The 13,077-nt window shown below is 45.7% G+C and overlaps 1 protein-coding gene across 2 annotated transcripts in view; it reads right to left on the minus strand.

Moving 5' to 3' along the window:
- Nucleotides 1–1,642: 1,642 nt before the first annotated feature.
- Nucleotides 1,643–13,077, minus strand: part of ALDH1A2 (aldehyde dehydrogenase 1 family, member A2) — a 127,834-nt gene continuing 116,399 nt past the window's right edge. The window contains exons 12-13 of one of the 2 annotated variants that reach the window (XM_010836812.1): nucleotides 12,564–12,638; nucleotides 1,643–1,710 (exon numbers count right to left, since the gene is read on the minus strand). In XM_010836812.1, the coding sequence (XP_010835114.1) occupies nucleotides 1,662–1,710; nucleotides 12,564–12,638 (124 nt within the window). In that variant the 3' untranslated portion in view covers nucleotides 1,643–1,661. Of the gene's footprint in view, nucleotides 1,711–3,779; nucleotides 5,627–12,563; nucleotides 12,639–13,077 lie in introns of those variants that run through there. The other variant, XM_010836811.1, reaches the window with a different exon arrangement.

Consider the following 13,077-nt stretch of genomic DNA (forward strand, 5'->3'; position numbering starts at 1 on the left):
GAGGATCAGGATAAAAGAAGAGGGAGTTGTCACCAGCAAAGCCCATTAACCATCGCAGGAAAGAAAAACAGAGTGTGGTTAATAAAACAAAGTCTAACTGTTCTTCTCTTCCTTGGTGCTTAGTCTGGTTTCACTTGCTCACAGGCCCCAAGGACAGAGGCCTTGCACCCAGACTTTCAGACCAGAGTTCTGAGTTGAAAGGGCTGCCCAGTACCTCAGCACCAAGCACAGCACTGCTATTCAAGATGGCAGCAGCTAACGCAGAGACGCTGCCCGAGGCATTGTGGTCCAGAGCCGGGAACTGGGCCCCAACCCCGCCCGCTCCCAGCTGGCAGGATCTATAAAGCAGCCCCACCTGTCTGAGAGACCGTGGACTCTAGATCCAGAGCTCACATCTTTTGGTTTTTTGATCAAAGAATAGTTTTTTCTTTGCTTCTAAACCAAACTCAGTCTCATTCTGTTGGCTCTAATGACACCAGTCAGGAGGATCCTTATTGGGGACTGACTTGGGAGGGCTGGCAACAAAACTGTGTTATAAAAGAAATTAGTCAGCGCAAGCAGACTCGGTCAGTAACATTTTATTTCCTGATAAGGAGGACGGGGACCTGCTCTTGAGAAACACACTAAAAAAGCTGGGCCAAAAGACCCTGAAGCCATTCAGAGGCGTTCACGCTCCAGCAGGAGTGGGGCCCGGGCCATGCTGGTTTCAAGTTCCTCATTGCTACATAAATGGCCAAAGGAAACATTATCCAAGTTTCACATCAAAGGCTAATGGCAGGCTGATTTTCCTTTTAATCTGTCCAATAAGCAAGTGGGGATTAGACAATGTACATGCTTAGGAAGACGACTTCATGCTGCTCCAGAGTGGACTTGCCCATGCTCTCGTCTCCAGCCTGTCCGCACTAAGGAGCAGGTGTGTGTGAACAGGGTGGCACAGAAAATCTCTATAGAATGTCTGAACAACATACTAAATAAATGGAGCTGAAACCTGGGGAACAGTTGGAGCTGCAATCATCCCCTTTACTCCCAGCTGGCTTTAGGAATTCAGATGAGGTCCACCTCTGGGAAAGGAGGCCTCCCAGAAACCACAGGAAACCTGTCCTAAATACCCAGGGTCTACATGATGGCTCAACACTGCATGAGAAATGATGGCTTCTGACGTCCTGGATTGATCTGCAAAGCAGTGAAGTCTTTTTTTTTTTTTTTTGAGTTTTAGAGTTGTGTGTGTGCAGCCTAGTGTCTCAGACCAATGGAAGAGATCCATCATCCGTGATGTTTAATTCTCACACAGTATCGTGTGGTGTGCAGGGCAGGATTGATCATTTGGATCCTACACAGGAGGAAGTGGAGGCCCGCAGAAGTTATATGACTTACCCCAAGACACACGAATGCAGACTGGCCAGGCTGGGACCCCAGCTGAGGACTTTTGGTCACTTCTCTGACCCTCTGATGCCATGTGCTTTTCACTCTGCCGTGTTGCTAATGGGCTATTTCTCTGTGCAAAGTTGTCACTCTGGGTTACCTAAAGGACCTGGAAAAGGTCTGTTATCCTTCCATAAATTGAAGGTACATGCCTGGCAAGGAGTTACAGTGAGACAGCAGAGAAAACTATCAGCTCTTGGCTGAGTTGCCATATTAGACCGTGAGCTTCACGACGGCAGTTACCAGGCCTGGCTCGCTCTGTATCCCAGGACCTGGCATAGTAAACACCTGCAGAGGGAGGGAAGGGGAGAGAATGGGAGGGACGAAGGGAGGTTAATTTCTTAGGATCACTGGCCTGCTGTGTTGGCTCCTCTCATTAGATTATCACAGGTGCTCGAGATGAGTCCTAGGATAGGACTTTGCATAATACGATTTTTCTGGTCTCATTCTGGCTGCATTAGTTTCTCACCTTTTTCTTTACTTCTGCTTTTAACTCATGTGATTTTGTTGTTTTCATTTTTCCTGCTATACTTTAAGCATTCTTGTGGCTGATTAAATATTTCTGGGACATTAGTCCACCAAAAAATTTAAAAAAAAACCTAGAAAAGCAAATGAATAGCTATACACACACATAAATGGCAGTGAACATTTCTATTTGTGCCCCCCCAACCAAGAATGCAACCCATTCAATATTAACAAATTCCGGATTTTTTTCCCCAGCAGTGTTGCTATCCTTCCTTTTCATCTTTCCAAATTCTACTCACTCTTTAATACCTATTCCATCAACAGTTTCCTCCCTGACCTCTGCCAGCTAGTCCAGCTCTAGAATCTTCTAACAGAAAGTGGCATGTGCTACTTGTGAGCTCTGAGGTTGGCAGGAGTCTGGGGCAGTGGCAGTGCCATGAAACTCACTGGCCAACCCCCCAACCCCTCGCAATCTGACCGAGTTCCAGCATGTGGTAACTGCTCTTGCCAGTCCATCCCCTACCACAAGAGCATGCCTTGGCCTCCCTCACCTCTGCTGACTCTGAAGGTTTACTGAAATTACTTTCCTACCTCAAGCCTTGTTTAAAATCCATCTCTTCCAACAACTTGTCTCTGTCCTCTTGAATGCCTTCCTATATTAACATTCCAGTAGATCCACTGTTTCTGTTTTTTACTTCCTACATTATATTTTGTCCTTTATTATCTAAAATGTCATGAAAAAGAATATAATCCCTACAAATGCACTGAGGATGATTTGGAGGAAAAGGTACAATGGAAATCTCTGGGGTGAACAAGAAGACTGTAATTATGTAGTGCTGATGACAAAGGACCAATGGGTGTCTCTGTGTTGGTTTCATTAATGACCCCGGTAATGCCATCTGTCTTTGTTTCCTTTATGTCAGGATCATAAACAGATGAGGTTTGAAGGGCTTTATGCTTTGAAGAACTATCAAATTATGTCTTACCTTATTCTGGATTCCTCTTATCTGTAACCTCTACTTGGCATTTAACAAAGCACTTTTACACGACTATTCTGTGTCCATCTTGTTCTCATTTTCTTCTCGACATCTCTAAGTATTGAACACGAGGTAGACTCACAGAGAGCCTACAGCCTACATTTGAGAGTTCACCCCACGCCCGGGGATGGCATTCTCCCATGCTCAATTTGTTCCTCTGAGGAACAAGACGCCAGCAGTCCGAGCAAGCAATCCCAGTCCAAGCAACATGTCTCTCCCCGGGACCCACTTCCTTTGTGTCCACGTCATCGGTTTTGGTTTTTGTTGCACTTGTCCAGGACTTGGGTTGGGGAAGTGGGGCTGGAGGAGGGGATGTGCTGGTCTGAAGGGTGGAAACCACTCTCCTAAAGCACCACCCTGAGAACACACGGAAAGCAAACAAGCTCTGGCTGGTCCTACAGTCACCATTTACAGCTTCCTTTCTACAGCTGCAAAAATATTGCATCAGGCTGTCAGTTTCTGACTTTTAGTTCAGTAAATAAAAATAAAGCTACTGATAAATGCCATTAGGAAATGTGAGCTCTCGTCCCGTAGTCCACGTTTGTGAGAACAAGGCCTGAAGATTCCTCTACACGTTAACTCTCCTGGAGGCTACTCTGAATGAAAACTGTCATTTCCTATGTTTCATGCAGGATTGGACTGGTTTGCCACACAGAACCATACGTATACCTGGCTTTATTTATATAGAGTCGGAAATAAGGGCTTCATTTACCTTATGGAAAGAATACCCTCCCAGACTGCTCAGTAACCAGAGCAGGCAACGTGCCTGAAAAGTCCAGCTGCTGAGCCAAAGGCCTAGATGGACTCAGTAAGACAGGAAGACACTGATAAACATAGCCAGAAGATCCCAAGAAGTACACAATATAAATGCTTTATTGCTAGCACAGAGGTTTCTTTTTAAGTAAATTAAAAGAAATAAATCTTCATTTTCACATTCTATATTGCAGTTCAAGGTAACTAGCTGGTTAGTGGATATGTTCATGGGGGACACAGGCTATAGGAGGAGAGCATGACATTCATACGCAAGAACTCAGAAATGTGGCATCTCTCAAGGCATCCAGCCACTGTCCTTTGTCAATAACAGCAAGTAGAGATTTCTTTAAAATATCATGAGTAGACACAAGGGTTATAAATAGACAACCGGCAATGTTAGAAAGCAGAAAACCCTTAAATACAGAAGGCTATATATGTGTCGCCCATCTTTCATACACTGTAGGTTAGGTTTGGTACTTTTAAATACGTGATCTTCATCTAGGTTAGAGATGAACTGGATTCGGCAGCTGGAAGGGAAGCTGACACTGCCGTCATGGAGCCTTCACTGGGAAGCAGCAGTGTGGTGCTCACCTGGGAGGAGAGGGGGAGAGGGGCCGGCCTGTTTCACGCCATGCCCCCCACCCTGCCAGGAGGCCAAGAGGCAAGAAAGGTGTGTGGATGGGCCACGAGCATGACAAGTGGAGCTCTGGTGGGGCGTGGCAATCATGGCACACTGCAACACTACAAATGGGGAAGGAAACCTCCAGGCCTGGCCAGCTCTTCCAAGGTTACCGCCAGCAGATCTAGGGCATGGGAGCCAGAAGTAACACTTGCTGCACCAGGCCTAGCAGGTGGTGGGCACAGGGGACTGGGGGGCAGAAGAGGTTGTGGATTCCAACTGCAGGGAGAATTCACTTCATATGAATTGTCTGCAGAACAAGGCACCCAGCCCTACCTTCTTTCCAAATTCTCAAGTCCACTCAGATCACTTTTTGGTTGATTTGAAACATAAACTTTGGAAAAGATCTTACCAATCTATGAAAAACAACCCAGCCCCTGACTTATTCCAGAATAATCAAGAAGGAATTAAATGCATACATGCACGTGTATGCACAAACACACACACACACACACACACACACACACACCCACCCAAACCATGCAGTGGGCTCCGAGGCTGTGAACTACACAGAATGGTCTCTGGAGCTCCATCTCCTGATCTTTCACTCAAGTTATTTATGGATGTAAGAAAACCAGACTGGGTCAGAAACTTCCTAAGTTCTTTCTCCTTAGTACATCTGCAGTGTACCAGCTCCTGGCATTTTCAATCTGGTCTGGCTCTAACTAAAACCATTTCATGTTTTGCTTTGAAGAAATGGATAACATGAAATGGTAATTTGGCTGCAAAACCTTGGAAAATTGTTCCCGGCCCAAACATCTGCCCCAAATGAGCTCAGCTGAGATCTCCTTGGAGGAGCAGGAGGGGAGCATGAAGAGAGAGAGCCTGGAAGAGGGAAACGAAGACAATGGAAAGGCTATCTTTGCTCATGAGTGAGGTCCTCTGTGACAGGCATCACACAGTACAGCTCCCTTACTCAGCCCCTCACCCCAGAAAGACACACTGGATGTGCCCACAGCTGCTCCCCAGGCCTTTATCCCATTTCCAATATTTGGTATTATTAAGGTGATCCCTCACAGAGTGCCAAGAAACCACGCCCACTGGCTTGCATTCATTACACCCAGCGAATGGTCTACATGCTGTCATTTGAATTGTTAAATAAGGACTGAGTATTGGGGATTCCTGAGAGCTGGGCCCCACAGGGAAAGCAGAGAAGGGAATCGTGCAGGCTGGTCTTCACCTTCCTTCTTGGCCATCTTAAGAGTTCTTCTGGGGGATTTTTACTGTCACAGTCTTAACTTCAGAGTACTCTCGCAAACCAAATTCTCCCCTGAAAAATAGAAAAGGGCAGAATCAGGCACCTGAGGCCAAAACATTCCAACGTGGGCTTTCCCCTTGAGGAAATGGGGTAGAAACCCCACTCCTACCACTGGACACCCGGGAGGTGTCTGTGCTCTCTTGGGTCTCCTGGAGATCTACTCCACTTCAACTGAAAGAAAACCATGAGGTTTCCAGGTAACAGTCCTCTCGGCTCGGGATTCTACATTCCTTCTTGTTAGTCCTTGGGTTTAATGTGTGTGTTCAGTCGCTGAGTCCTGTCTCTTTGCGACTCCCTGGACTGCAGCCAGCCAGGATCCTCTGTCAGTGGGATTTCCCAGGCAAGAATACTGGAGTAGGTTGTCATTCCCTTCTCCAGAGGATCTACCTGACCCAGGGATCAAACCCAGGTCTCTTCCATCTCCTGCATTCTTTACCATTGAGCCACCTGGGAGAGTGGAAACAAATACCTAAAGGCCTCCCATGGAGGAGTACAAATCACCTATAATGTCTTAAAGACAGAATCCTAAATAAATACTGTCCACAGTTCTCCACAGAGTTGGGGGAAAGAGTCAAGAAATCAAAATAACTGACTGAAGAGGAACTGGGATGTGGTAGTAAGCTGTTCCCTAAGACCTGCCTTTGGTCACTTCCCCTCCTGGCTCATGGCACTCTCTGGGATCTTGGCCATGGACCAAGGAGTCTGTGTCATTTGGTAGACAAACACTGATGGCACTGCTACCACGGGCAGCACTGGGCTGGGTGCAAGAGAAACGACATAACTGGTCCCAGCCTCTGAGGAGCCCGCAGGTGGTCCGGCCTGAGAGGGAGGGTGGGTGCCAGGTCACCTGCCTAGGTGGCCACAGGAGACAAAGCCCCGCAACCGCTGCTCTAAGGATGCTGGGGTGAGGACAAGCCTCCTTGACACCATGCTCCTTTTCTTCACCTCTTTTCTCAAGTTAACCTTCTCATTTTACCTCTCTTGAAATGCCTCTTTTTCTCTCCTCTATTTCATTGTTATATCAAGTATGTTCTCTTAATTTTTTTCTATAAAATACTCAAACTTTTGTCTTCTTTTCTTTTTAAGGTCACTCCTCTGTGAAGCTTCTCCTTGTGCTCTCAGGAGTGCGCCCTACTCCTCTGTGTTCAGAGCACCTGTGCCCCCCTCCACTACTGATCGCGCCAGGGGGCAGGGTGCAGGAGGGAGGTGGCCGCTCTGCCTCCCCCACCAACCTGTATCTTACTGATACAGCTTTCCATTCTCCCCCACCTAGTGTGTGGCCCACAGCACCAGGCTCAAAGAAGCCACCTGATAACTCTGGGAGTTATCTGATAGCTTTCCTGGCACCACATAAGGCTCCTCATGCATTTCCAGCAGCTCCTCTGAGCACCAGGACACCTGAGTGGTCATGCCCCCCTCCCCCCAGCCCCCAGGACATCAGAGATTGGGGCAGGCGTGCTGTCCTCTCATCTGCATTGGCCATCTTGCTCCAGGGATGAGAAGAATAAACTTGGGATTGCCCCACTTGGTATATGGTTCCCTCACTGGCTCCAACCAGGCTGTCTCTTTATTACCAGCTCAGCTCTGGCTCTCAGTGGACTTTTTCCTGCCCTTGGGCAATTGTGCATGTGTCTCTTCATCACGGACATCATCTGCCTCCTGTTTGAAGCGTGGTTACTCCCTTTTTGTTCCCTTGCTTGTGCACGCACTTGGGGCAGACCCTGAACCACTCTCCTAAGATCTCTAACTAGGCTGTGAGAAACGTAAGAAAGCCTTCAGAGACAGGAACTTGCATTCCAGTGTGACTGTCAGATCCCAAACCTCTGGGTGCTCAAAGCAATGGAAAGCCCTGCTGGACTGCGGGTGCTCCTCTCCTGGATCCCAGGCAGCCAGCTGCTGTAAGCGTTCAGACTGCTCTAAGATGGAGAACTGGGTTCATATCTGCCACAAGAGGAAATAATGCCCATGGGCCCAGACTGCAAGGAAAGCCAGTGAGAGGTCTTAGGGCAGTGAGTGGAGCAGAACACTGGGGCAGGGGGTCAGCAGACAGCAGTGCCACCTCGGCTCTGTGTTAACTGGCTGTGTGACTCCAGCCAACTCATCCCCATCTCCTGGTACCCAGCTGTCTTTCTGACATCAGTTCCTGAATGTTAGTATACATATCACTCATGAAGCTTGCTTAAAGTGTAGGTTCCTGACCAATCCCCTCCTAAGACTCTGTTCCAGTAGGTCTGGGGAAAAGCCCAAGAGACCATGAGATGGGTGGTTATTGGACCCAGACTTTGAGCAATACTGCTGTAAGGTCTCTGAAAGCCTTGACATTTCGGTTCTTCAGCTATTTTGCCATCTCCTTCCAGGGTCTTTCTCTCAAATCTACTGAAATTTTTCTTAATCCAGTTAAATTCTGTGGCACAGACAGTTTCACAGTTAAGGAAGAAGCTCACTGCTGCACAAAAGGCAGATGCACCGTTACTGACACGCCCCAATACCTCTACATGGTCATCTGTCCAGCTGGGTCACGGGTCAGGGCACAGGACATTCAGAAGCCTGTATTCCTGCTTCTTGACCAGACTAGGTCAAAGATGAACCAAACTCGGCGTACATATGAGGTAAAGTAAGATGTTGAATTTTGGTGTCTCTCAATCAGCCATTTTAGGAAATCACTCAGACTCACGCATAAAACAAACAAGGGTTTCTGCCTAGGGTGTCTGTTTCCCTGCCCTTTCCTTTGGCTTACAGCAGCATTTCTCAGAGCAGGGTCCCTAGATCACCTGTATCAGAATTATTCCAGAAATTTGTTAAAAATGCAATCCTGGGCCCTAGCCCAGATATACTAAATCAGAACCTCTGAGAGGGGTGTCACCAGATAGGTGTGCTTGGCAAGCCTCTCTCCCAGCCTGCAGGTGACTTTCCCATGCACCCGCCTTCTGTACACACACACACACAAACACACACACACACACACAGAGACTCAGGGCATCCAAACAGCGCTTCTTGTCTTCAAAGCCTGTGTCCTTAGTTTTTAAAATGCTGAGGTTCACAGCTTTCTTTCCATCTTCTAGGTTTGTGACACATATTTTATACCTTGGGCTTTATGACCTCTTGTCTCAGGAGAGCTTAATGAGATGGGAAAAGACAGGAAGACTGAAATAGATGGAACTAGCTGAACAGGCAGAATTGAGAGAAACTCAGCACAAGTCTCTGACCCTAGGAATTAAAGGCCAACCCACTAGGTGAAAAACCAACTCTGAATATTCATTGGAAGAACTGGTGCTGAAGCTGAAGCTCTAATACTTTGGCCACCTGATGCCAAGAGCCGACTCACTGGAGAAGAGCCTGATGCTGGAAAAAACTGAGGTCAGCAGGAGAAGGGGGTGACAGAGGATGAGATGGTTGGATGGCGTCACCAATTCAATGGACATGAGTTTGAGCAAGCTCTGGAGATAGTGTAGGACAGGTATACCTGGCGTGCTGCAGTCCATGGGGCTGCAAAGAGCTGGAGACAACTTAATGACTGAACAACAGCAATCACCAGGTAACCTGCAGAGGGCAGCCCTCTCCACAGCTCTCTGTAGGGGAGCGATCAGAGGCTCAGACAGCCCTCAGAAAGTGCTACCTCCCTTCTCTGTGCCTCTTAGAGGCGGGCAAGGCGATGCCAGGAACCAAAGTTGCATGGAGCCTGCAGGCCTTAAGAGAAACAATTCTGTCTGGCTGGAAGGTGAAGCAGAGTTTCTGGGACTGTATTAAATAAGAAGGAAGAGGGAAGGACCAGGGCAGGGCAGGTTCTTCTATTTGAAGCAGTTCCTACCACTCAGGGTCATTTAAGGAAGAGAAAACATGTTTTGGGGGCAAACAGGGACAAAGACTCATATAATTTGGACAAGATGAAGTGAGTCTCATCAAAGAGCACTGTTTCCTAATTGTTTTTTAACTGCATGGAGAAGGCCAAATCACTGTTAGTGCCCATGAGATGAGTAGAGAGAGAGGCCTCTAGTCTGTGTGGTTCTGACACAGCCAAACTGTTCCCTGGACCTTCTTTCTAGGCAAGGGCACTGTTTCCGACAGAAAGTTCTGCACTGGACAATGTCACAGGCTTGAATCCTGGTAGAAGGCGTGCCCCGTGATGAGCGTCCAGGGCTAGCCTGGGATGAGAAACTGCTAACCAGTGGTTACATACGACGTCTATTTTATGCCCATGACACGCAGCCTGTTAATGACCTGTAACAGTCTATGTGACCGGCATTTCCAGAGCCAGTGACGGCCCTGACATTTCAGAGGCCAGGAGAGCACAAACACAGGGGCAGGAAATGAAAGAGGGTGAATGCATCTTGAAAAGCAGGAACAGAAAGTTAAGGCAAGTTAAGAAGAGATGAGTACATGGAGACTTTATAAAAGCTGAAGGAATACTAATGACAACAAATACTAATAACAACGAATGGGTTCTGGCTGTAGAGCAAGTGGGAGGTCCTGAAGGCCAGAAGCAAAGGTTCAAGCAAGAGCAGCTTCTCGCTGGTGTCACCACAGACGAAAAGCAGGTCGATGATGATACTAGCTGAAATTTAGGAAAACTTGTGCTGCATTTCTAAAGTAATGCATTTATTAAGAGAAAAATGGATTGTCTACTTGGCAGTCATTTAGTTGATCAATAATGACGATAGTAGCTCACATTTTCTGAAGGTTTGTCAGACACCCTGATGGATATTTGGCATATTTGATTCTCACATTTAATCCTCACAGCAACCCTGTGGGGGAAGTACAATAACAATTCCCATTTTATAGATGAGGAGACTGAAGATTAATGAGATTAAGTAATTTGTCCAAGGTGGCACAGGAATTAAGCAGTAGAGCCAGGGTACATATCTGAGCTGTGTGATTCTAGAAACTCTGCTCTTAGCCTCAAAGCTAAATCTCAAAGCTAAACTTCATTTTCATGGTTTAATGGCTCAGGAGTAGAAATTATTAGCTACAGTATGTAAAGATGTAAATCTTCTGTGCTGGTCATGGGGTCTCCTCTTCTCCCTGAACACCACACATCTCTCCCACGGTGCCTTTGCTCACCCTCCCCTCACTGCCACCTTGTTTTGCCCACCAACCCTAAAAATTATTCCTCTCTCTTCATCTGCTTAAATGTTCCTCTTCCTTCAAGGCCAATTCAAATCCCTGTACATCTAAAGTTGTCATTGACTTCTCTGGCTCACGCCATCTCTATCACCCTTGAATTCATCTATCACTTCACAGGCTGTTCTGGAATTCTTTTGATTCTTTAAGTGTTGTATATTTAATTTATCCAACAAAATTTTAAGTAATTCAATGAGCTGGACCTTTCCCCACAGACCAAGGATCATGCTTTGCATGAAGTATATGCTCAATAGTTGTTAGCAGATTAATTGTGAGCTGAACATTTGTTTTAAAAAAGGATATATTCAGTAATGCCAGGAAGAGTGGGCATAGAAGATATTTCCTCTTAAGAGTCACAGGATTTAGAAAACATGGATCCAGCTCTTTTCAAAATGAGTGAAAATTCAAGTTTTGGGGATGAGGGGAGGTATCAGCTCAGGAAGACCCTAGCTACTGTTCCTTCTTCAAAGCCATTCTAAGAATCCATCTATATATGAAACTGCAAATACAACCCTTCTAGTGTTCCTCTGCCACAGTCCCATTTTTCACATCTTTAGCATCACAAGAGGGCAGTCCAGCTCTGATCCTGACCTGGAAGAGTCCTTATTAAACCTGATACCCACACTTCCTTGGCCAGACATCACAGAAACTAAGCCACCAAAATTTTGGTTCTAAGCTCAGATCTGCTCTTTACTGGCTGTGTAACTTGGGCAAGCTACTTAACCACTCCAACCCTTAGTTTCTCATCTGAACCATCTATGAGATAAACATAAATGTATCTATTCCACAGAATTACTGTGAAAAGCAAATGAGACAAAATCAGACAATGTTAGGTAAGAAGGGAGAATAAAGCTACATGCAGAGCAGGCATCTGATTAATACCTATTACTGTTATTGCAAAATCCTCATAATGGGTCATCTTCCTATAATCTCTACCAAAACATCCTCTCTACACCAAGAATGCTGCCCTTAAAATCTCTGGTATCTTCTCAGCTCCCACATCTGTCCTCTAAAGAGCTTTCAGACTGGGTTTAAAGCAACGTCTCCACTTGCATCTTCAGCAAATCCCCTCCGTCCACCCCATGTCCAAGCTCTACAGCCCCAGACTCAAAAGATCCAACAGGCACCGAGCAGGTGACAATGAGCAAACTGGGTATGTGTAAAAATAACAGCAACCAATATTAAGTTCCGTGAACTGCAGAACTCACAGCCGCAACAACTCCACCGTGGGCGAATGAAATAAGCAAGAAATTTAGATTTTATGGAAAGCCTCCTCTTTTTGGATGTCAGGTAAAGATTTTTAAATGTTATGAGGGAAAAAAAAAAAAAAAACAAACCAAAACATTTCTCTAGGCCAGATTTGTCCCTGAGTAGGCAGTTGGTGACCTGTTTTAAATACACCAAATTCTGTCTTCTGTCTGGACTATTCTGTACTTTCTGTGACTTCATGCACAGGGAATGTTCTTGCTATTCCCTCTGCCTGGAATATCTTCTTCTAGAAAAACTGAAATGTTATTCCTTCTAAAACTTCATAGGCAAAATTAATTGATTTTTTCTCTGTATTTAACAAGATGTTTAACCTACTTCTATAATAGCACCTATTACATGAGATTATTGGTGCATGAATTTTTCTCCATTCCCACTTAAGGTAAGGGAATTGTTGTGTTTTAGTTATCCTTGTAATGTGTGCTTTGTTTATAGACATGTGTTTTCAACATAGTGTTTGTTTATTGAATGGATGAGAGTAAGAGAATCCACTGATGTGAGTACACTCTGTGCTGCTATTTGTAACTCTATTTCTCTTTGGGCACCAGCAACTTGGGACACTTACATTTCTCTCCCATTTCCAGACATCTTGAATCCCCCAAAGGGGCTCTGGGCATTTAAGGCATTGTAACAATTGATCCTAAAAGAATAAGACATGTACTGTTAGTGTGAGTTCTGTTTACATAGAAATAATCCCACTGGCATGATATTTCTTTTGCAAGTTCTATTTTTAAATTCCTTTTCCCACATGAAAATTTTATAATTTAAGATTTTGTGTTTTTTTAAATTGTTATTGGAGGATAATTGCTTTACACTGTTGTATTCGTTTCTGCTGTACAACAAAGTGAATCAGCTATATGTAAACATATATTCCTCTCTTGAGTCTCCCTCCCACACTGTAGATTTCCTGATTTAGCCAATAGGAAGTGTCTCTTCTCAGGATGAAGTCTTTGGTCGGTCTCTCCCATCTTTCCAGAGCTTATGTGCTTATTTCACACAGGCTCTGAAGAATTACAAGGCCCCGCGCCACCCCCAACCCCTGCCCCACAGAATGTGTTATGGCCAGAATGAGACTGGCC

The sequence above is a fragment of the Bison bison genome, unplaced genomic scaffold (assembly GCF_000754665.1).
Source record: "Bison bison bison isolate TAMUID 2011002044 unplaced genomic scaffold, Bison_UMD1.0 scf7180017864066, whole genome shotgun sequence".
Lineage (NCBI taxonomy): Eukaryota > Metazoa > Chordata > Mammalia > Artiodactyla > Bovidae > Bison > Bison bison.